General features: G+C 38.0%; 1 protein-coding gene across 4 annotated transcripts in view; it reads right to left on the bottom strand.

The window, feature by feature from the left end:
* Positions 1–26329, bottom strand: part of KIAA1958 (KIAA1958 ortholog) — a 234566-nt gene that overhangs the window by 132739 nt on the left and 75498 nt on the right. For all 4 annotated transcript variants that reach the window (XM_029201607.1, XM_029201608.1, XM_029201609.1 and 1 more), the window contains exon 2: positions 9975–11169. In XM_029201607.1, the coding sequence (XP_029057440.1) occupies positions 9975–11145 (1171 nt within the window). In that variant the 5' untranslated portion in view covers positions 11146–11169. The remainder of the gene's footprint in view (positions 1–9974; positions 11170–26329) is intronic.

The raw sequence follows: 26329 nt of genomic DNA, 5'->3' as shown, positions 1-26329 counted from the left end.
ATTTTTTCCTTGTTATCACAAAGAAAGTTGCAATGCATACCCCTCCACATTTCTCCTTTTATAATATGAGGAAATTTCTCTAGGATAGATCCTAGAAACTGAATGCCAAGGTTATATGATATGCACATCTTTAACTTTATTAGATACTATAAATTGCTCTCCAAAGTGGTTGTACCAATTTATATTCCCACCAGCATGTTCCCCATACTTTCAACAACGTCTGGAGTAAAAATTGATAATTTTTGCCTTTCTTATGGTATCGTATTGTTGTTTTAATTTACATTCCCCTGATAACCAGTGAGGTTGAACATTTTTCATATGTTTATTAACTGTATGGGTTTCCTCTTATTAGAAGCACCTCTTCATTTCCTTTGCTCATTTCTCTACTGGATTATTTGACCTTTTCCCTACTAACTTGTGGCAGTTCTTTACATATTCTGTATATGAATATTTTTCATTATGCACATTAAAATCATCTCATAGATTATTGCTTGTCTTTTAACTTTATGACATCCCTGTCCCAGCTAAGATTTTAAAGGCTGTCAGCATTTTCAATCTTTTCCTTTATGGTTTGTGCTTTTTTGTGTGTCTCATTTAAATAACTGTTCTCAACACCAAGGCTGTTTTGCAAGATTTCCTTCAAGCAGTTTTAAGTTTTATATTTCCATATTTAGATCTTTAAATGAGTTTTATTTTCATGTCTGATGTGATGTAAGGATCTAATTTTATTTTGTTCTACACGGATGACCAACTGTGCAATATCATTCACTGTCTGGTCCATCCTTCTCCCACTGATTTGTGATGGCTCTATTTCACATACAGTTCACATATATGTACAGGAGTGTTTCTGGGCTCCCTATTCTGTTCCATGGCTCTATGTGTCTATCTTTGTTGCCAAACTATTCCATTTTAATTACTACAGCTTTATAATAAGTTACATATAATAATGTTATAAATTATATGTTATATAAGGTATAGTGGGTTTTCATTACTGCCTTGGTAAAACGTTGGTGAAGACCTAAATACTTTGAAAAGACATGACGATATAGCCAATTATTTTTCTTTTCATAACAGAGTGACTGTACTTAATCTCATGTCTCCCTCCCATACTCCTTCCCCAGTATAGAAAACAAGTCTAAAAACTAATTAAAAACCACAACTTCGTCTTTTCTAAGAATTGCAAAACAGGAAGGAAGGAAGGAGGGAAGTGCCCCTCAGCCAGAGGCTGGAGACCACCATCTCCAGTTCCTTAAAATCATTTTGATCACGGGAGTTCTACTATACATGATAAAACCTAAGACAATCCCCCACCACCACTCTGAGAAGTGCCCTTTGATCAGCTGGGGAGAGAAGACCCTGTGACACTCAAGTAGGACAGTCAACAGCTGGTGATCTTCAAGTACAGAAACAATTGAGACGTGTGATACTCAGCAGAGGGGTGGAAGGTGCCTCCAAAAGCCTATTAGAAGGGGTGCTGATAGTAATATCTGAAAGGGTTCACAGTGTTCAGTAACATGCTTAGGGATCTATAGCTTCATCAAGGTTTTGACCTGCTCTCTCTTCCTATGGACATGCAGTCCCATATCACAATGGGAGAGAGGGACCTGATTTCTTCCCTGTGCAATTAGGTGAGTGGAGTGTTGAGTGGAACAAAGTTATTGATTTTAGATGATGTTGCTAACATTAAGCAGTGAGTCCTGGAAACTCCTGGGAGCAGGTACCTAACTTTCCCCCTGGACACGTTCTCAACACTGACTACTTACCGACAGGATGACTGCATGTATACTACGCTCAAGGCATTGGGACTGAAGAGAAGGGTGCTTGGTAGCTCCATTAAATCCTCCCTCAGCATTACAAGAAAAGGGGTACAAGAATAAATTAGGTAAGCATCTAGTCCATTTACTTTCTTCTAAGAGGCCTAATGAAATGAAGCTCACTCCCTTTTACCAGATCTTACCAAACTTTCCACATTTTTACCACCCACTACTGATGTCAACTCAAGGGTGAAATTATGCAAAGAGAAAAAGAAATGGAGGGTAAAAAGGAAGGAAAGAAATAAAATATATGAGACAATATGAAATGTCAATTCTAATGTCCTCCATATTTGGGCTACCTCCTGGTGATTTTGAAGGTCAATCAATCTCTCTGTCTCAGGGGATCAAACTGAGAAATAGTAAAGAAATAAAATAGATCATTTCAGGAAATAGTAGCATCATGTGAAATGACATGAGAAAAAATACACCTAAGAGAAAACTAATCATTCAAAATTAACTTTTAAGAAATACTCAACACTGTGTTAAGAAGCTCCAACTGTGTTTTCTCTCATTTTTCCAAAACTGCTCTTAAAGCCCATAGCTGAATACAAAGGTACTAAGTACCTCCTTCTCATTCCCAGTTCAGTGGAACTCCCCACAATGGACATATTTCAGCAAAAACCCCCACTGGGAAGGGAGAGAAGGTTTAGGGCGAGGAGAAGAAGCTATCTCTACCCCTCAACATCTTATGAGTTGCTTACAGTTTGTATAGCAAGATAGCACACACTACAGGGTATATTGTATTAGTGGTTACTTACCAAGGGGATATTTATTTTAGTTAAAAATATAAACCTAGTGATAAAAAGAAAATTATTTTATTTTTCATGCCACATCTAGGAGAGGTGAACACCTTTCCTGGGTTCAGAGGTTATGTTCCTCCAGCTTCTTTGTTTAAAACAATGAAAGCCCAGTCTAGCTAGTTTAGGCAAGAAAAGAATTTAATAAAGGCCACACAATTTCCCACAACACCAGGAAACCAGGTTTAGAGGTGACCACGCCACAGATTTGCGCTGTTGGAGACAAATCAGCCACCAAACTCCAGCTTGGGCTTCTAACAGTGGAACACTGGTCCTGCTGCCTCTAGAAACTGGACTGTATTTACCAAAAACAGATTCTTCTAGGTACTTCTTCCTTTTTTTTTTTTGGCTGCACCGCACAGCATGTGAGATCTTTTTTTTCCTTTTTTTAAAATTTATTTTTGGCTATGCGTGGGCTTTCTCTAGTTGCGCTGAGCAGGGGCTAATCTTTGTTGTGGTGCACAGGCTTCTCATTGCAGTGGTTTCTCTTGTTGTGGAGCACGGGCTCCAGGCGCACAGGCTTCAGAAGTTGTGGCACGCAGGCTCTACAGCGCAGGCTCAGTAGCTGTGGCACACGGGCTTAGTTGCTCTGCGGCATGTGAGATCTTCCCGGACCAGGGCTCGAACCCGTGTCCCCTGCATTGGCAGGCAGATTCCTAACCACTGCGTCACCAGGTAAGCTCCCAGCATGTGGGATCTTAGTTCCCCCACCAGGGATCGAACTCATGCCCCCTGCATTGGAAGCATGGAGTCAACCACTGGATCTCCAGGGAAGTCCTAGGTACTTCTGATTAAGAGTCTAGAGTGAGTGCATTTGACTGGCAAAGTTTCAGGTCACTAGATTGTGCCCTCACTGAAATATAAACTTGGAAAAGTGAGTTTCTGGCCTCTCCAATGGGGAAGTGCAGATATACAAAGAAGGGAATTCTCTCAAAGGGGAAGAGTGTTCAAAGTCACAGGGAGGCCAGAGGGAATAACAATGTGCCCTCTAATGTGGAAACTGCATTTCCTAAATCCCTGCTTCTCAAGCTTCAGTGTGCAAACAGATCACCTGGAGATCCTGTTAAAATGCAAATTCTGATTCTGTGGGTCTGGGGTGGGACCTGAGAATCTGCATTCCTAATAAGTTCCCAGGTGAGACTGGTCCATAGACCATTTTAGTAGATGAATAGATGTTACTGCATAAAATCAGAATCTATTATACTTGACTATTCAAGAGTATCGAGCACAGTCTAATAATGGCAGCAATGATGATAACAATGAAAATAATAATGGTGGAAACTATTATTTATTGAATGTTTATCACATGTCATGTACTCTCTTTAGTGCTTCACCTATACTTTGCATTTGGTCTCACATGTCTGTGAGACAGACATGTTATTACTTTTCAAATGAGGAAACTGAGTCTCAGAGAAATAAACTGACTTAGCTAAGGTCACAAGGCCAGTAGGAGGCAGGGCTGGGAATCAACCTAGGCATGTCTGATCCCAGAATCTGAGTGGCCAAGCTCTACCATCTCAGTGCCCAGCACTGCCTGCCATATCAATCCTCAGATGAGCACCCCTTTATGAAAACGAGGGAAATGATGGTATTAACTGAGCCTGAATTTTAATTTTGCCTCTTACCTTTCAGAATTTATGTTGCAGGTCTTCCTGCAGGAAGGTACAGGAAACGGTGTGGCTAAGAAAGCAAATTTAGTCTTGTTCCACCTTGTAAGAAGAGGCATATATTTCTTGTAGGATAAGGAAATATATAAAATAATGTATGCATGTATATGTATGTATACATATACATATATATACAGACATAAAAGCATATGCTTACTTATACATATTTCTATCCCTTATATTAGAATACTGTTCTAGTATACCTAGTCTTTGAATGACACATATAAACAACTCCTCTATCTGCCCACACAAAGAAAACCAAATGCTCAAAAAAACAAACAACAGCAACAAAAACCCACCCCACACAAATAGTAGTAGGTGTCTCTGGTGTGCTACCTCTTTCAAGATTAGAATCCAGAATGTCCCTGGAAGAGCACTCCCACCTGACCCCAACACTCAGCTGTGGGGTCTACTTAGGAATGGTCTCAATACAGTTCCCAGGGTATGAGCTTGATGCTTCAAGGACTAATTCGGGGGTTAGTGGGAAGGCGGTGGCACAGGCTCTGTCCACTGCTAGGCATGAATCGCAGCAACACTTGGCAACTGCCTCGGGGACCAAGCAGGGATCAAGTATCTATAGGTGAAGCTAATACAGAGGAAGCTGAGATGAGACATGGTAAGAGAGAAACTATAGACATTGTTTGAACCCTGGATAAAAGCTCATTTGAAGATGTGTCCTTCGACTATAACGCAGTTAACTGTCTTTATACATTTATTTTAACTCAGATCTTCTGTTTCTGACAAGAGAAACCATTGTTTATTTGTGTCAACACAGACCAAATAACTAGAAGTAATATGCAACTTAATTTTTAAAACCTCACTGAACTCAATTTTACATGAGTAGATTTCAAAAAGTATTCTATTAAATGCTTTAGACTACATCCACTTTTCTCTGAATGCACTGTTTTATAGAAAATATAATCAATTAGTAAAAATTAGAAGAAAAAAGATAAAGAGATTAAAAAAAACCCAAAACTGAAAATCTAGAAATAGATCCAGTTATAAACAAAACTGAGATACATAAATCAATTCAGTGTACAATGGGAATTATTCAATAAGTGATGTTGGAACATTTGACTACCTATAAAAATAATGAAGTGAGGTTCCACCCTAAAATATATTCTGATGATAGAGTTAAAGGTAAAAAAAGAAAGGAGACAGAAGGGGAGGAGAGGAAAAGAAAAACAAAAAACAAAACAGAAGACAATATAGGAAAATATATATTTGATTCAAGACAGGAATTCATAAGCAAAATGCCAAAGGCAGAAAAGATGATAGCCAACTAGACAGATAGATAGATAGGTAGGTAGAGGTTGAAAAAACAGCCTTCATAAAAATTAAGAAAATCCATACCTCAAAAAATCCCATCAACAAAATTATATAGAAATTAATGGTGGACTCCCCTGGTGGCACTGTGGTTAAGAATCCACCTGCCAATGCAGGGGACACAGGTTCGAGCCCTGGTCCGGGAAGATTCCATATGCTGCAGAGCAACTAGGGTTGTGCACCACAACTACTGAGCCTGAGCTCTAGAGCCCGTGCTCTGCAACAAGAGAAGCCACCACAATAAGAAGCCCACACACTGCAACAAACAGTAGCCCCTGCCCACTGCAACTAGAGAAAAAGCCCGTGCGCAGCAATAAAGATCCAATGCAGCAAAAAAAAAAAAAAATTAATTAATTAATAAAAAAATTAATGGTAAAGTGGGAAAATGTATTTCCAATATATATGATAGACTATGAGTTAATATTTCTAATATATAAAGAACACATATGAATCTATTAGAAAAAGATAAAGATGTAGATTCTCAAAAGAAAACACATATATTACAAACGTGAAAAGCAAAAGTTGATTGCTTGCTACAATAAGACTTCTGGGGAAAAAAGCTGACTAATAAAAGGGGTTCTCCTACACTGTTGGTGGGAATGTAAGTTGGTACAGCCACTATGGAAAACAGTATGGAGGTTCCTCAGAAAACTAAAAATAGAATGACCATATGATCCAGCAATCCCACTTCTGGTAATATATCCAGACAAGACTATAATTCAAAAAGATACATGCACCCCTACATGCATAGCAGCACTATTCACAACAGCCAAAACATGGAAACAACCTAAATGTCCATCAACAGATGAATGGATAAAGAAGATGTGGTACATAAATACAATGGAATACTGCTCAGCCATAAAAAAGAACGAAATAATGCCATTCACAGCAACTAGAGATTATCATACTAAGTGAAGTAAATCAGAAAGACAAATACCATACGATATCACTTACATGTAGAACCTAAAATATGGCACAAATGAACCTATCTACAAAACAGAAACAGACTCATAGACATAGAGAACAGATTTGTGGTTACTAAGGGGGAGGGGGGAGGAAAAGGGATGGACTGGGAGTTTGGGGTTGGTAGATGCAAACTATTACATTCAGAATGGATAAATAACAAGGTCCTAATGGATAGCACAGGGATCTATATTCAATATCCTGTGATAAAACATGATGGAAAACAATATAAAAAAAGAATGTATACATGTGTATAACTGAGTCACTTTGCTGTACAGCAGAGATTAGCACAACATTGTAAATCAACTATACTTCAAATAAACATGGGGGGTTCTTGCACAAAATCATAAAAGAAGCTGTGTGTATGTATGTATATTTAAGAAATATACACACAGAAACCCAACTCATAATGCAATAAAAATTTAAATTTATGACAAATGCTCCAAATTTACATAAAAATCTCAAAAATTAATGGAATTGAAACCACTGCGAGATAGTCAATAATTCTTCTAATAATGTATGTCCTCTTTACTCATGACTGTTTGCTAAGATTTGAGTTGAACATTCTAATAGGGCTGACATGAAAATTAATAATTTTATCCACACATTGTTAACATTTGTTAACTTTGTGAGTTTAGTTCTAAACAGAAATAAGAACGGTTTTCCAATAGGGAAACAGATTTTTTTTTGGCCGCACTGCGCATCTTGTGGGATCTTAGGTCCCTGACCAGGGATTGAACCCGGGGCCACAGCAGTGAAAGCACCAAGTCCTAACCACTCAACCGCCAGGGAACTGCCAGGAAATAGAATTTAAATGACATCAGTAAAACTAAACAAAATGGAACAATTTCTCTTTGTTTCTGTCTGACTAGTCATTTGTCAAATTATTTATTTTAAAAATATTATTCAAAGGTATGCAGTATTTCTACAATGATTTGATGAAGACTTAAGGTTGCACAACATCCATTTTAAAAGTACCCGATGTTGCTTTTAGCTAGTTCTTTCAGAACCTTTCTTCTTTGCTTAGTCCTAAGTATGCTTTACATATTAAGTACTTAAGGTCCATTTGTACATATTCATTCACATACATTTGGATGTGCTGGATTCTAAATTTTTTTTAAAAACCTATGTTTAAAATAAATTTATTTTAATATAAATAAATATGCAAATAAATAAATAAAACTTTTAGAGCACAGAGCCTAGTTCGGGCTCTACAGAACAAAGGTAAATTATAAGTTAACTTTATATATCTCTCATAAAAGTATCAATCAGATTTTTATTTGTCCATTGATGTTTCCAGTCCAAATAGTGTTTCTCTAAAGCTAATAATATCTTAGCAATATAATATCCTTCCACAGAACAATGGATCAAAACATCAGGATCATTCTTTAGGAAATTCCTATTACAGTCAGTTTGAACCTCAATGTCTCATTTACTATACACATACTAGCGGACTAATATCCACTAGGCAGATGCAAGGAAATCTTTCAACTTGCTTTTGCAGGGGTAAAGTATTAGAAGGATATGCAATACAAACAATAGTTTTACTAAGCTGTTTTGCTATACTGGACCACTTTGTAAAATACATTTCTGAATTCTACCCTCAAATATAAATTAAGTGAGAATGTAGGAACTCTGTCAGGCTGTCTCCTATTTTACAAAAAAAGGGGGGGGGAGGGGGACAAATAAATAAACCAAATTTACAACTATTTAAGTGAAAAGGTACTACTTATATCCTATATGTATCAAGAGTTAGAGTCTTAATACAAAGACTTTCACAAGCCTAATAAAGATAATATTGTGTCTAATGATGTGAATATTGGCCAAAGACCATGTTGTGATTAAGTGATTGAATTAAAACTAGAAAGGAAGGAAGGAAGAAGGAGAGACAGCCCAGGGGATGGGACAGAATATTTACAAATCGTATTTAATAGAAGACTTACAACCAGAATCTATAAAGAACTCTTATAACTCACCAATAAAACGACAACATAACTAGAGAATGGGCAAAGGATCTGAATGGGTTTTTCTCAAAAGAAAGATATACAAATGGCCAATAAGCACATTAAAAAAATATAGTCATTAGGGTAATACAAATCAAAACTACAACAAGTTATTACTTCACACACCCAGCAGGATAATTTTTTCAATGGAAAATAACAAGTGTTGGTGAGCATACGGTGAAATAGGAATCTTTTAAAATTGTTGGTGAGATTGTAAAATGGTGAAGCTGCATTGGAACACCGTTTGGCAGCTCCTCAAACATAGAGTTACCATATGACCCAGTGATTCCACCTCTAGGTAGCTGCCCAAGTGAAATGAAAATATATGTCCACACAAAAACTTGTATATAAATGATATTAGCAGCATTATTTACCACAGCCAAAAAATGGAAACAACCTAAGTATCCATCAGCTGATAAAGGAAAAACAAAATGTGGTCTATTCATACAATGAAATAGAAAGGAAAATAACACTGATAGACGCTACCACACAGATTAACCTTAAAAAAATTATGCTAAGTACAAGAAGACCATCACAAAAGGCCACAAAATAGGAGTCTATTTATATGAAATGTGCACAACAGGCAGATCCATAGAGACAGAAAGTAGATTAGTGGTTGACTGGGGCTGGGAGGAGGGAAAGAATTACTGCTAATGGGTATGGGGTTTCTTTCTGGGGTGATGAAAATATTTTGAAATTAGATACTAGTGATGGTTAATAATAGCCCAGATTAAATAAATACTGAATGTTAGAATTACAGAACATTTAGAATGTTAGAATTACAGATAGGGGCCTCATATAATTATTTCTTTCTCCTCTCAATTCATTCCAGTTACGTCCATGTATTCCAGAAATGCAAGTTATCTGATTATTATAAATTTTGAGAGAAAAAATAAAATACTTCTTCGAGATATATTTGTTGCTTTTTTAAAAAACTTGTTTTAAACTGCCACACCAACTAAAATGAATAAAGTGCTAAATTGGTTCAAATAAATAATACTGAAAAAAACATCAGGTCTATTTTCAACGTATGCCTAAACCAACATCATTTTGGCTTCAAAACAGTAACCAAGAGCATTAAAAAAGACTTTCAAAAATAACTGTACTTATAAAAATTCAGCTTAAGATCAGATACAAACCTTAAATACAGCCATGCAATATCAACAGCACAATCCTACAGCTGTCCTCTCAGCCCTGAGGTACATCGACTGGATAGATGGCCTTATTTCAGATGAATTTCCTTTACTGTATCACCTGGATGTATAGTATTTCATTATTTCTATCTTTCTGAGAATAATAAAGGCCCAAATTCTAGCAAATTGAGCCAGTGGTTTTAGGAGTGCTGACGGCGCAGAATTCTCTGATGTACGTGGATGAGGGACTCTGTCACCTCACGTGCCATACCTGGTATGCACTGTGCCGTGGCCTCAGTGGTTATGGTCGGAGCAACTGGGGGCTGCTGCTGACTGGAGCTCACTTCTGGCTCTGTGTTAACTGAGGGAGAAAGGGCCACCTCACAGGAGGAGACCTGGCTGGGCAGATGGGACAGGAGCTCTTCAGAAGCAACTTGCTCATCCTGTCCAGGCAGCTGCAGGGCAGACAAAGGGATGCTGATCTGTTTGTTAGGATGGGATGTGCTCACCGGCATCTGTATGGCCACCTGCTGGCTGGTGCCATGGGCACTAGTGGGTCCTCTGTTTGGTGAAGCCAAAGATACCCTACCAGTCTTCTGGACGATTGGTCTAGACATCACAGAGGGGGATGCAGACATACCATGTGGGTCTAGCTCTGTGCTGATGGCAGATGTTACATGGGGAATCAGCTTAGCAGACCCTATACAGGAGGGACCAGCATGAGTCTGAGGCTTAGGTTTTGCCATCTGCGTCAATGAGAGGGCTGGTCCATCTACCCCTCCGGTCAGCTCTGCATTCGCCACAATATAATAATCTTCAGGGATCTCCTGTTTGATTTTCTTAATGATCACATCACTGCTGCATTCATCAATCATCTGAGCTTGGGAGCTTGAATGGAGAGAAGATGGGACTATTCCAGGCCTTTTTCGAGCAATGCTTTGAGGCCTTTGGGTTTGGGGTTCAAAGTCACTATCCTCATCTGTAACAGAAGACTCACAAACCATGTCAAACAGAGTGTTTTCATCTTCATACTCTTCAACAGCTTCATCCAGTTCAGAGGGCTCACTGCAATAAGAGAAGTCACAAGAGTCTCTGGTCCGATTACAGTCTAGCTTTGCTTTCACTGGTCTCCCAGGGTACCTTTCAACAGGGCTAGTTTGTGTCTCAGAGGGCACTCCAATTATACTGGGACTATCAGAGTTAAAACTTCTGTTATCCTGGAAACAGACCCTTTCTTGGGAGCCAGCTCTGCAAGTAGCTGTCAGTGGCCAGTGATAAGCATGGCCCGCACTACAGCCCCACATTGCTGTCAGGTTCCCATGGGAACCTTCCGAAAGCAAATGTTTCAGGTTTGGAATGAGGCTGCAAATGGTCCCATGGCTGTGGGCCCAGCTGACCAATTTGGATAGATTCTCAGATGAGGTATGAAGGCAATCCTCCATGTTACAGGATCAGCAGTGTCTTTCCTAAAGGAAAATAATCAGAATAAGAAGCTATTATTACCCAAGATATTCCCATATCTCAATCACTTCAATTTCCTTAAACTATGATCATGTGGCATTAAAAAAATGTACTTCAAAACTGTATCCAGTTAATATCACTGCATATGGGCAGAGACTGGAAGAGAATACAGGAAAAAAAGTAAAAACAATTGATGGTTTATGGCTATGGACTTGAAAAATTTTTTGTTAATTTCCTTTATTGTTATAATGTCTACATAAGAAAAAAAAGTGAAAGAAAAAAAAAAGAAACAAGCAATAAAAAAGAGGTGAGCTTTTTCATAGTACATTTTACTTCCAAAGTCACACAGAGAGAGGTTCAGTCAGCCCTGTAATAATAAAATGTGTGTATTATTTGTATTAACCAGGAGGATGAACTTCTAACTTCACCTTCTGCTACCATAAACTTCATTACTAGAGGCAGGGCCACCAAGGGCTTAGATCCATTCTAGGACGGATGTCACAGAAGGGAAATCTGCTGGGCACCAGAAAACAAATGACACTAATGGGAGTCCAAGAAGAGAATGAGGGGCTGTATCTGGGAAGTGGGGAAGAAAAGTTTTTAACAGAGATGGGGAAACAGTCTGGGAGGGGAGCCACTAGAGGCCCCTGCTGGGGTCAGGGGCACAGGCAGGCTGTAGACCAGAAGCAAGGATGGGTAGGCCGGGTGCCAGCACCCTAACCAAATCTTAGGAGCAGGCTCCCCGCCTCCTTGCTGTCTGAAATTTCTGAGACATTGCCTTTATCTCACAATTTAGAGGTAAAAACATGCGTCTGGTGTATTTTACCATCTGAGGTTCCTATACACCCAAGTTGGTATATAATCAACTACCACAGAGGAATGAATCATTCCTTATCGGGAAGAGGTCAAAAAGAATACTTGTTATGGGTCCTTGACTGGGTAAGAGTGAGGACAACATGATGAGCAAAAGAAGTAAAGAGGCACGTGGAGTCCACATGTGATTAGAAAGGTTTAATAAGGCTCTGTCAAAAGGGACATCCTAGGAAGAACTAGGGAGGTAGGAACAAGGATCTTTTTTTTTGAATTTTATTATTTTTTTTATACACCACGTTGTTATTAGTTATCCATTTTATACATATTAGTGTATACATGTCAATCCCAATCTCCCAGTTCATCACACCACCACCACTACCACCCCCCGCCACTTTCCCCCCTTGGTGTCCATACATTTGTTCTCTATATCTGTATCTCTATTTCTGCCCTGCAAACCAGTTCATCTGTACCATTCTTGTAGAGGAACAAAGATCTTGATGTGTGTTCCCTGGTCATCTGCAGCTGTGGGTGACAAAAGGTACCTCGCTGGAAGTGGGCTCTGCACTAAGGTGCCAAGGTCCAACTGCAATGCCATGTGACCATGCAAAAGGGCGCATAAGAGCCTCCATTCTCTGCCCTGCCTCCATGGCACACCAACAGTAGTGTTTGGTCAATTCAAACCCTTTAACATGTTTTGTAACATGTGTGATATGGCCTCTGTGATACGTCCACGGCTATAGTCAACATCCCGACCCTCATTTTCTACTACTACTATGGCCTTTTCCCATATTTCCTGTCTCCTCTCCAAACAGTTTCTCACCCCCACTGGGCCTCTAAAAACTCATTCTTTGGCTTGATACGTAGACTTCCTCTTTCTTCACCTGGAAAACCCCTTCAAGACTGACCACCTCCTGTTGATGTCTTTCTAGATACTCTTTCAGTCTCAGAGATTTTAGATTTTTTTCCTGTACTTCCATTATCTCAAGAAACTTGGCCTTTGCTGTACTGTTATCAATGGACATTCTTATCCATTTCCCAGACTTGACTGAGGATTACCTGAGGACTGGGACTATGATATAATTTTTCATTCATCAATGAGGACCTACTTAGGGATACAGAAGTTAATAAGATATGGTCCTGCTCTTGAGACCTTATAATCTATTGCTGGTGCTGAATAAGTGAATGAAGAGTGAATGAATGAATTTATAAATGCTGGCAGCACCATCAACACTAACAAAGTAAACATATAAGACCCTCAAATAAGAAACAAGAAATTTCCTCCTAAGACTTTTAATCATTCAAGGGATCAGAGGCTTTTCTCCCCAGTGATGTAACCAAAACACGGCTGTCTTGTGTATGTAGCAGAGTAACACATGAACCACCAGATTTTATGAAGCAGCACAACAAATCAGAAGGACAGGGACTAGTGTGGGAGTCAAGAACTTCAAATTTTCAAGCTCCTGTCTGTGGCCTCAGACAAGCCACTAATTATCTCTAAGCTTAAAATGACAGGACTATAATCTTTATGTTTCCTTCGTACTCTAGCAATTTAGGAACTTACTTCATTTATATTCCTTTCATATAACTTTAAAGTAGAAATGCAGAAAAACAGAAAGACTGGGTGGGGGGTGTTGATGTTTGTTTGTTCGTGTGTTGTCTGCGCCGCACGGCTTGCGGGATCTTAGTTCCCCAACCAGCGACCGAAACAGCCCTCGGCAGTGAAAGCACGGAGTCCTTACCACTGGTCCACCAAGGAATTCCCTGATGTTTGTTCTTTGAGCTTTCTTAACATATCTGTTTAGTTGGTATGGCAGAGACTGCTGTTTGCCTACCCAGTATCCATTGTCTCTTATTCATTACAGAGTCCCAATCTATTAGGGCAGCAATATGCTCACCTAAAACATATTTCCCAGCTTCCTTTGAAATGGGAAATCTCATGACACCATTCTGGCCAATAATATGTAAACGGAAGTCACTGGGTGGGGCTTCTGCAAAAGCCCTCTGAAGCACAGACTTGTCCCAGTTTTCGCCTTTTTCCCTTTGTCCTTCCCTTTCTTCCTGCCTGGAATAAGGACATGATGGCTGGGCCCGCAGAGGCCATCTTAGGAGCATGAAATAAGGACTTAAGGATGGGAGGGAATAGCCAGAGGAGCTTGGTGACATCATGGAGCCACTGCATCAGCTCTGAACTGCCTAAGATTCCTTGTTACTTAAGGGAAAGATAATCCCATGATCTTGCTTAAGGCACTGTTGTTGAAGTATTTGATTACACACAGCTGAACTCAACTACTAACTGATACACAAAAAATAATACATTCACCTCTGGTTTTTGAAACCTTAGAGCAGAATCCTTCATTTTCTTTGCACTATACTCTAGGTTTCTCAGACTGGATTCTACAAATAAATCTTGGGAGGTCTATAATTTTATGGCATAATGTTTATAATTGTTTTCATTTTTATCATAATAAAAATACAGTTAATATAAGCATATTATGAATTATCTAAATCTTATATCTAAGTATCACCTTGTAATTTTAGTTCCCCTTTACCTTTGTATCTATACTCATATTAGTGTCCACAATCAACTAAAGTAACATCACTCAACTTCCAATTTGTTGGGAAACTTTTTCATGCTGTACTCTTTCTAGCAGATATAAATACAAAACTACTCTTCTGCATTAATAATTTTCAAATGAAAAGTATTATGATTTGACATCATGAAAATGGCATATGTAATGTGAAGCAAAATACCTCTTTAAATGTCGTAGGCTAACGAGAAAAGAAATAAATGATATATGCTCACAGAAAAAATCATATACATTATGGCACAATATTTGAATGAAGTCATTGTAACAGTTCAAACTGTAAAAAATGTGGCAGAATCAAAACACAAAATTGTATAAGCCTGAGGAAGTCAAAAGTACTTACTGTCCAGGTAAAAGCTACTATACAGTAGTAAAATAGTAACTTTGCTGAAGACCCGCAGCCAGAAAAAATTATAATTAAAATAAAAGACAAAGTGGATAAAACTTTAAATTTTGTTAAAAGCTTATCCACTTAATTCTACAATAATCACCAACCTCTAAGAATAAACAGGTAGTAATCATAAGTCACTTTTATTACATTATGAAACTTACTAGCAATCTCATGAAGAGGCTCTTAAACTTTTCTTGAGTACCATAAAATGAAAATATTTTTCCAGTATTACTATTAATATAATTCAACCAGGCAACCAATGTTAACTGGTAGCTTTGAGAGCATAATTAGCTAATATTTAAGGTACTTAAATGGATTGAGTCTAAGCTGACAAGGAATAGCTATCAATATACTGCAATATATTCAAAGTTTAATACAAAACAGAATCAACCATAGGACAATCAAGGTACTTTCAAACTGCTGAGAATAAGTACAGCTAACCCTTGAACAATATGGGTTTGAACTGCGCAGATGTACTTAAACACTGATATTTTTCAATAGTAAATAGTACACTACTACACAGTCAGTGGTTGGTTGAACCCTGGATACAGAGGGCCTACTATAAATTATACACAGATTAACTTGGAGTTGTTCAAGGATCAACTGTAGTTTCTAGGATCTACTAATTTCCTTCAGCAGTCTGATGATAAGCTCTATGCTGAAAAACAATGTTTCTTCTACATTTTCAAGAATAGAAAAATAACTTCAGATAGGATTTTCCCATATTTTATATGGGCAATGATTGGATTAGACACTAAGCTTTACAGAATTATCATGGGATATGTCATTAAAAATTGAACCCCAAGGAGGCCTGCCTAGCAGTGTGTAGGTTAAGTATGAGATTTGATTATCCTAAATCCGCAAAAAAAGCTATAAAGTTATCATCACCACACTGTTAACTTAGGCAAGCAGATATTCTATCATTAGTATTTATATTGTTAAAGTCAAAATCAGAAATGTTATAGAATCAGACTTTCTACCATTAAACCTAACATTAATTATTAGGTTTCAGAACAACATAAAACTATTATTATATCTAACATTCACTGAACAATTACTGATTGCCAGGTACTACTCTAGGACTTGACATATCAATAATCCTAATTATATCAACAATCCTAATAAATTAGGTAACTTATTATCCTCATTTTACTTGGACAAAGTAATGGTAGAGCCAAAATTTGAACTTCAGTCTTAACTCCAGAGCCCACACTGTTAATTAACATACTATACTGCCTCCAGCATTATAATAGTAGAAAGATATTGTCTCAAGTCTGGTTCTCTTATCATATTAATGTTGTTAATTTGAACTTATGGTTTTGTAGTTTTACTTTAGTTGAATTTGTATGTCTGTTTTTTTTTTTTTTTTTTTTTGCGGTATGCAAGCCTCTCACTGTTGTGGCCTCTCCCGTTGCGGAGCACAGGCTCCGGACACGCAGGCTCAGCAGCCATAGCTCACGGGCCCAGCCGCTCCGCGGCACGTGGGATCTTCCCAGACCGGGGCACGAACCTGTGTCCCCTGCATCGGCAGGCGGACTCTCAACCACTGTGCCACCAGGGAAGCCCAGTTTTGATTTACAGGTTTATTAGAACTATAAGCATATATTTTACATATAAACATATTTAAATAACATTATGATGAAAATGACTTAAGCCAGCACTAGGTATAAAGAAGGTTCATGAAAATATTTTTCTTTCAAAAGTTTGAGAAAACCTTTTTTTTTAGAAAAAAAAAAGGTATAAAAAAATTATGTTGCTTTTCCAAAGCCTGACAATGAGCCACCAGTCAAACACCATGAATATCTTGTTGGCTTTCACCTGACTTCAGTTACAACAATTTGCCCCACAGTTCTTATAGTCTCTCTCTTTATGAGGTTCTGAACCTTTTAAAGGATTTGGTGTTGCTGTTGTTTTAATACCACTAAATCTCAATTACTGAGGCATAACAAAATGACACAAGAAGAAACAGAAAATCTGAGTAGCCATTTATCTATAAAATAAATTGAATTAAAAAAAAATCTTGGGCTTCCCTGGTGGCGCAGTGGTTGAGAGTCCGCCTGCCGATGCAGGGGACACGGGTTCGTGCCCCGGTCCGGGAAGATCCCACATGCCGTGGAGGGGTTGGGCCCGTGAGCCATGGCCGCTGAGCCTGCGCGTCCGGAACCTGTGCTCCGCAACGGGAGAGGCCACAACAGTGAGAGGCCCGTGTACCGCCGAAAAAAAAAAAAAAAAAAAATCTTTTCCGGGCTTTCCTGGTGGCGCAGTGGTTGAGAATCCGCCTGCCAATGCAGGAGACACGGGCTTGAGCCCTGGTCCGGAAAGATCCCACATGCCGTGGAGCAACTAGGCCCGTGAGCCACAACTACTGAGCCTGTGCATCTGGAGCCTGTGCTCCGCAACAAGAGAGGCCGCGATAGTGAGAGGCCCGCGCACCGCAATGAAGAGTGGCCCCTGCTCACCGCAACTAGAGTAAGCCCTCGCACAGAAACGAAGACCCAACACAGCCAAAAATAAATAAATAAATAATAATAATAATAAAAATCTTTTCCAAAAAAAAATTTCACTGGTGAATTCTATCACTCATCAAGAAAGAAATAATACCAAAATTATGTAAATATTTTCAAAAACTAGGAGGAAGAACTACCCAACTTGTTTGAGGCTAGCATAACCCTTAATACCAAAACCAGACAAAGATATTACAATAAAGAATATTATAGATCAATATTCCTAATTTGATGCAAAATCCTTTAAAAACTTTAGCAAGCTGAATCCAACAATATATAAAATGGGTAATACATCATGACCAATCCCAGGAATGCAGACTTATCCCAGGAATGCAAGGTTGGCTGTTTATTCAAAAACTAATCATACTCCAATAAAAATTAATAAAAACAAAAACCAAAAACTAATCAATATAATTCAACATACTAACCATCCACTGGGGGGCATATGATCAATTTCAATAGATGTAGACAAAGTATCTGACAAAATTTTAAATCTATTTATGATAAAAACTCTTAGCAAACTAATAATAGTAGGAACTTCCTCAAACTGATAAAGTACATCTACAAAAAGTCTACAGCCAACATCATACTTAATATAAAAGACTGAATTGTTTCCTCCCAAGACCAGGAATAAGGCAAGAACGTGCTCACTTGCATCATTTTTATTCAACATTGTACTAGACACAGCTATTGAAATAATACAATAAATGAAAAGGAAGAAAAATTAGAACAGAAGAAGTAAAATTTGTCTATTTGTAGATGATAGGGTTGTTTATGTAGAAAATTCCAGAGAATTCACAAAACAACAGCTAGAACTCATAAATAAATTTAGCAAAGTAATAGGATACAAGATTAATATTTTAAAAATCATATACCAGCCTCAAAATATTAGAAAATTAAAGTTTAAAAAATTATATTCATAGTAGTGCCAAATGTATTAAATACTTTGGAACAAATCCAAGACTTTTATACTGAAAACTATAAAACACTGCTGAGAGAAATTAAACATGACCTAAATAAATAGAGATATATACCATATTTGTAGACTGGGAAGATTCAATATTGTTAGGTTGGTATTATTCCCAAATTGATCTACATATTCAATGCAATTCCAATCAAAATTCTAGCAGGCTCTTTTAGTAGAAATTGACAAGTCAATTCTAAAGTTTATATGGAAATATAAAGAACTTACAGAATAACTAAGCAAAATTCTAAAGTAAGAATAAAGTAGGAGGACTCACTCTACCTGATTTCAAGACTTACAATAATTTCCAGCTACAGTAATCGTGGGCTACTGACAAAAGAATAGACACGTATATCAATGGAACAGAGGAAGTAGCCAAAAATAGACCCACACATATTTGGTCAATTGATTTTTGACAAAAGTGTAAAGGTAATTCAATAGGAAAGGAAAATCTTTCGGACAAACGGTGTTGGATCAATAGGATATCCATTAAAAAAAAAATCAACCTTTAGTTACACTACACGTAAAAATTAACTCAAAATGGATCACAGACCTAAATCTGAAACTAGAAAACTCTGAGAAGAAATCATAGGAGAATATCTTTGTAACCCTGGGGTAGGCAAATGTTCCTTAGGATGCAAAAAGCATGAGCCATAAAAAATTCTGATAAATTTTACCATATCAATTGCTAATGGAATATAACTAGCTTTAGCAGGGATGGAGAAGGGATCCATTAAACTTAAACAGATTCAACATTGTTACCTTCTTTCAGGAGTTCCCTGAGTAACTTTCAATGCAAAGGAAACTTGGGTATGGTCTAAAAAGCACTGATGATGTCTCAACTAACAGACCAGTGATTTAAAAACCTAGAAACAACAAAAAAAATAAAACAGAACATGGGAAGTAACAGTTCTTTTAAAAAAACAGAAATAAGGTTACTCTGTTTTTTCTTATTGAGAATGATGTAAACTTCCTATTTTATTTTCCCACCAATTAGAACTCTCAGAATCTAAGAAGTATATAATATAAACTTAATTTCTCCATATTCCCATTAAAGGATACAATTTATTATGTATGTTAAATATGGAAAACTACTTAAACAACGGAGATTTTATCAAAAACAAAAAAGTCTGAAGAAAAAAGTTCCAACATTAATGTGTAGAAAGGAGATACTACTTAAAAAAAACACAGTAAAGGATATGGAAAGGGTATTTATTGCTATTGAGGCCTAGAATGTGCTTTCTAAAATTTAAAATACATCTATTGTTTCAAACAAAATTTATATGTAAATTATATAAATTAGTAGACATTAAAAATGGGCTTACAAATAAGGAATTCAGAGAATATTTGCTTTTACTTTAAGATAGTGTATTTATTAATTTTCAAATGTCACAACTACCACGTAACTATTATGTAATTTTTTTGGAAACAGACAAATTCCAAAGATACTTTGTCCATAGTATTGATAATTTTAAAAATCACACTAAAAAATATTTAAATTCCATACCATGAATATATAACATGTATTTCATTTATATTTCAATTCAGTAAAATCTACTGAATACCTGCTATATGCTAAACACTGTGGTATGGAGTAAACTGTATCCCTCCAAAAAGATATATTTTAGTCCTAAGTCCCACCACCTCAGAATTACCTTATTTAGAAACAGGGTCATTGCAGATGTAGTCAGTTAAGTTTGGATGAGGTCATACAGAGGTAGGGTAGGCCCCTAACCCAACATGACTGGTGTCCTTAAAAGATGACAGATACACAGGGAGAAAGCCATGTGACAATGAAGGCAGAGATTGGAATTATGCAGCTGCAAGCCAAGGAACACCAAAGATTGCCAGCAAACCACCAGAAAGAAGCTAGTAAGAGGAAGGAAGGATTCCCTGCAGGTTTCAAAAGGAACATAGTCCTGCCAACATCTTCATTTAGGACTTCTAGCCTCCAGAATTGTGGGACAATAAATTTCTGTTGTTTTAAGCCACCCAGTTTGTGGTACTTTGCTAGGCAGTCCTAGGAAACTAATACACACTGTGTGAAGCATTCTGGAAAAAAAAGAGAAATAAAACTGGCATTCTTTTTATTTTTTTTATTTTTTATTTTTTTGCGGTACGCGGGCCTCTCACTGCCGTGGTCTCTCCCGTTGCGGAGCACAGGCTCCGGACGCGCAGGCTCAGCGGCCATGGCTCACGGGCCCAGCCGCTCCGCGGCATGTGGGATCCTCCCGGACCAGGGCACAAGCCCGCGTCCCCTGCATCGGCAGGCGGACTCTCAACCACTGCGCCACCAGGGAAGCCCCAAAACTGGCATTCTTGACTTCAAGAAGTTTAAAGTTTAATAGTACACTATGTAAGTCAATTAATTAATAAACTATAATACAATATAAGTAAATGTTCCAGATATGGGGATAATGATTAATTCTACTTTTGGGGTGAGGAATGCAAAGGAAGTAGGATCTGCTTCCCGAAAGAGGTGAAGGCATTCTGCACAAAGCCACAGTGACTTGAAACAGTATGGTGATTTTAGCCAACTATAAGGATTCAGTTATTACTGGCTTGTGACCTTTAAGATGGGAACTATGGATGAAAGATTAAACTGAAGAATAATGCAGGGGCAAAAGCACGATGGTCTTTGTGTACCATACAAAGAGCTTGGGAGTTTACTTTGTGAAGGGCCTAAATCAGAAAACAGACATGGGCCAAACGCGTTATTTTATAAAGATCATTTTTCAGATAGATTAAAAGGTGGCAAGGGGCAAAGGAGTCTAGACCAGAGTCTAGACCAGAGGCCTAAGGAATTAAAAAAGAGAGGAAGAGAGGGCAGATCTGTTATAAGATAACAGGCAGCAACTGGTGATGAATTGCTTTTGAAGAAGCAGGGTGAAAAGAGAGGCTAGAATAATTCCCAGCTTTCTATCTTGAAAGCCAGGATAGATTTGTTCTCAATCAAGATAAATATCATAAGAGAAAGAGCAAACATATAGATTAGGAGTGATGATTTGTTCAATTTCCTTTAAAAAGCAATGGACTCAGGAATCACTGATTTTAACGGCATAACATGAACAGTCTATGCAACTTACACATAAAAACCTCCCAACCTATAGACAAGTATGCCTTTCTATAAAGCCTTATATGACTTTGCAAAACCATTTAAGGTAATTTGAAAAGTGGAAACCATTTCAGTAGACTTTCAAAGTCATTTTAATCAGGTTTCCTGGATGAGAGTATAAAATATGTGCCTTCAGAGAGATTCACTGGTTCATGTAACTTAGTTCCCTGAGTCAAAAGTAAAGTGTCACCTGTCATCCATACTTTCAACAAACATGTATTAAACATTGTGAAGCGCTGGATGAATCCTGGAAAGAGAAGGGTGACAAAGGCAGATTGTGTCATCACAGAGCTTACAGTCTAGGAGGACAGAGAAACAATAAAACAAATAATTTCAATCAAACATAGTAAGTGCTACCACAGAGAAAGAACATGGTGTTACAGGAACACGAGGCAGGGGCATCTCACCTAGACTGAGATGAGTCAGGGAAAGTTGGCTGCCTCTCGCCCCACTAGCTTCTATGTAAGCTGAGAACCAAGGGACACACAGAAGTTAGTGAGAGGCAGGAAAAGTGTCCCGTTTGAAGGCCCAGAAAATAGAGAACATGCTATGTTTGAGAAAATGGAAGTTGTTCAGTACGGCTGAATGGAAGAACATACGGAGGGGCCCATAAGGAGTGAAGAATGCACAAGATGTGTCGGAAAAGGCAGGCAAGGGCCAGATCATGAAGATCTTGTAGATCGTGTAAAAAACTTTGGGCTTTATTATAGAGATAATAAGAAAGTATTCTATGGTTATAAGTAAGAAAGCAAAGTAAAGTAAAAGTAAAAAATAAAGTAACTTAAGTAAAAATACATCATTCTGATAATAGTCTGAAGAGATCTAAGTCAGAAGTAAGAATCCAGTTAGGAGACAGAATGTAATAATTGAGCTAAGATATATTATTGGTAACCTGCCTTGGATAGTGCAGGGATGTTAAAAGGACAATAGATTTGAAAACCAAGTTAAGAGGCAGAAGATGAAAGATTAGATATGGGAAGTGGGAGGAAGGAATAGTTTAGAGATTCTGACTTGGCCACTGAGAAAGGGTTTGGTTTAAGTCATGTTACTTTGAGGTACCTTTAAAACATCCAGAAGGACTTCCCTGGTGGCACAGTGGTTAAGAATCCGCCTGCCAATGCAGGGGACACGGGTTCGAGCCCTGGTCTGGGAAGATCCCACATGTCACAAAGCAACTAAGGCCGTGCACCACACTACTGAGCCTGCGCTCTAGAGCCCACGAGCCACAAGTACTGAGCCCACGTGCCACAACTACTGAAGCCCACGCGCCTAGAGCCTGTGCTCTGCAACAAGAGAAGCCGCCGCAATGAGAAGCCCGCGCACCACAACGAAGAGTAGCTCCCGCTCGCCACAACTAGAGAAAGCCCACGCGCAGCAACGAACACCCAATACAGCCAAATATAAATAAATAAATAAATTTATTTAAAAAAACCCACAAACAACCAAAAGGAGGTATCAAATAAACAGTTGGATAGACACATAGATCAGTATCAAAAGATTGATAAAAGGAATGATGCAAAACATCTATGAACATTTTTGCACAATCATAATATATAGGATAAAAACTGGACACACAAAATGACATTAATGATAGCCTGATCTAAAAAAAAAAGAAAAGTTGTTATGAAGAACCTAGGAATAGGACAGGAATAAAGACGCAGACATAGAGAATGGACTTGAGGACACGGGGAGGGGGAAGGGTAAGCTGAGACAAAGTGAGAGAGTGGCATGGACATATATACACTACCAAATATAAAATAGATAGCTAGTGGGAAGCAGCCGCATAGCACAGGGAGATCAGCTCCGTGCTTTGTGACCACCTAGAGGGGTGGGACAGGGAGGGAGACGCAAGAGGGAGGAGATATGGGAACATATGTATATGTATAACTGATTCACTTTGTTATAAAGCAGAAACTAACACACCATTGTAAAGCATTATACGCCAATAAAGTTGTTTAAAAAATGCATTAGATAGAAAAGGATAAGCTGAGAATATTTTATTCCATCAAAAAATAAAAATAAAAAGGCATAAACGTGGGGAAAAAATTAATTACAATGGCATTCCATTCATTCAAAATATTCCCTATGTATTGACTAGCAGTATTATTCAATCACATTTTAAAAGTGGTTTTCCTGTCAATGAACATGATTTGACATGATGATTCACGCTTTACAGCCCATTCAAAGAAGAAGTATACAGTAAATAGAAAAACTGAAATTCTATCTCAAAGTGAGTGATGTTAACATTTTTAGCTGTCTTTAAATTCCCACAGCCTCATTCTCCTGATGGAATTTTCCAGGACTTAAGGAGTAGCAGGGCCTAATAATGAAGAATCTGTCCCAGATGCTGAAAATACAGCCCCACCTTGCTAAGTGAGCTAAAGGCAGGCTGATACCACATTTCAGAGAACCATGCGAAAACACATGCTACTCCACTGTCCACTGGAACTGCTCTGACCAAGGTCACCAATAACCTCCATGTCAACAACCTCATCTGACACTCCTCGGTTCTCTTCTTTTGGCTTCTCAGTGGCTTGGCAGAGCTGTTCTCTGCCTTACTCGAAACTCTATATCTTCCTTGGATTCCATGACACTGCCCTGATATTTTCTCAGTTTACTTTGCTGGGGTTCATCATCTTTTTTTTGACTTTTAAAACTATAATTTATCAGTGGTCCTAGAATTCTTCTCATATTACTGTCTTACCAGGTGATGCTCTCATCCGCCCCTACAGATTGGTTATCAGGTACCTACCCTGACAATTAATATCCAAATTAATATTTCAATAAATGGCATTACCATCTCCTCACCTGCTGAAGTCCATATCCTACAAGTCACTTTTGACTCCAGTATTTTCTTCACATCTCTATGTAGAGGAACCTGCAGGCCTAGTTCAATTCTAAGACCTCACCTCTGGCCACTGGTTTCCCAAATACTAGGTTTTATAAAGCTTCTGGTTTATACTACTGCTACACTTCTAAAGCTTGTAATAAAAGATGAAACATTCAGACAAAGATGCATATTCTTTATACATAGTGGATAAGCTTTAAATAAACATTTTTAATATAGTAATAAGTTAGTTAATAAGTGTGGATATAATTACATGATATACATGGATACAGCTACATAATACATAAATTAATTCTTATATCTTTGCTGGTTCTCAGGAAGGGAGGACAGGTCTTTTTTATTATTGTGAAATATTTGCTCCTGGGAATGAGATTTCGAAGCTACTGTATATATCATATTAATAGCCCCTCCATTCTGACTTCCATTTTTAGGAATGAAGGTGGTGAGTACTGAAAGTGGTAATAATTGTTCCAGATAAGATGGTGAATCAGTGACAGGAATTGAGAATGTGAGTAATCTATTTTTGTTCATAAACCTAAATATTTTAGAAACTCTGAAAAGGGCTTAACAGATATCAAGATGGCTTGAATTTCAGGGCATTGGTAATAGGACTAAACCCTTCAATTTGAGGTCATAGCATTCATTTGAGAAAATACTCAAAGAAGGAAAGAGACCATTTCCCTGAGAAATGCAAAGGAATTTAAAAATTGATATGGTTTTGGTTGAGTATTATGGTCCCTTTGCAAAAGCACAAAAATTTCCTTACTTTTTCATATATTTCTATAGTTCATATTCTGATTCACTGCATATTTATCTATTTTACAATTAATACTGCATCATTTAAATTCCAGTAGCTGAATATGCTTTTATATTTGGGAAGGTAAATCCCTCCTCATTATCCTTATTTTTCAAAACTGTTTTCTGATTCCTAATTTTTATGGCAAAGCTTCCAATGTTTAACGAATTAAGTATGATATTAGCTATTTGTTCCTAATAAATTTTCTTAACTATGTTAAAAATGTTTTCTGGGCTTCCCTAGTGGTGCAGTGGTTAGGAGTCCGCCTGCCAGTGCAGGGGACATGGGTTCGATCCCTAGTCCAGGAGGATGCCACATGCCGCGGAGCAACTAAGCCCGTGCGCCACAACGACTGAGCCTGTGCTCTAGAGCCCGCGAGCCACAACTACTGAGCCCGCGTGCCTACAGCCCGTGCTCCGCAACAAGAGAAGCCACCACAATGAGAAGCCTGTGCACAGCAACGAAGACCCAACGCAGCCAAAAATAAATTTATTTTTAAAAAAATGTTTTCTATGTTTCTTAATTAAAGAATGTTGGATTTTATCAAGTATTTACTCAACTATACATTTGATCTTCTTTTTTCTTTTTTACATCATAAGTTACATTTACAGATTTCTCACTGTTGACCCACCTTACATTTCTACTGCTACTTCTCAATTTCTGTCCCTAGCCCCTCACCTTCTCTTTCACCTTTAAAACTAAGTTCATCAGTGGTTCTGGCACTCTTCTCATGGTGCTGTTTTACTAGATTATGTTTTCGTCTACCTCTGTCAATCTGGTTAGCAGATATATATTCCCCAGTATTTTCCTAATTAATACCTCAATAAATGGCATCACCATTTTCCCAGCTGCTGAAGCCCAAATTCCAGATTTAGATTTCTAAATATTTTTTAGGATTTGAGGATCTTTACACAAATACACTGCCCGGGGGCTCGACAGCTGTGAGCCAGGCATCTTCTTGCTCTGTAATCCTTTCCTAAGCACTGAATGCAGACTATTGGAGAGTAGAAACCTTGACCAGCACTGTGTCTTCAACACCTTTAACAAGCATGACACACAGAAGGCAATTGATAAATATTGCACAAATAACGAATGATTACCTACTGAATGAACAAACTCAACTGAGTTCTCATGAATTCTTTAATTTGA

The sequence above is a fragment of the Monodon monoceros genome, unplaced genomic scaffold (genome assembly GCF_005190385.1).
Source record: "Monodon monoceros isolate NGI ecotype Baffin Bay Population unplaced genomic scaffold, NGI_Narwhal_1 Super_Scaffold_5, whole genome shotgun sequence".
Taxonomy (NCBI): domain Eukaryota; kingdom Metazoa; phylum Chordata; class Mammalia; order Artiodactyla; family Monodontidae; genus Monodon; species Monodon monoceros.
The sequence above is the reverse complement of the archived record's forward strand: the minus strand, read 5'-3'. Positions and strand labels throughout refer to the sequence as shown.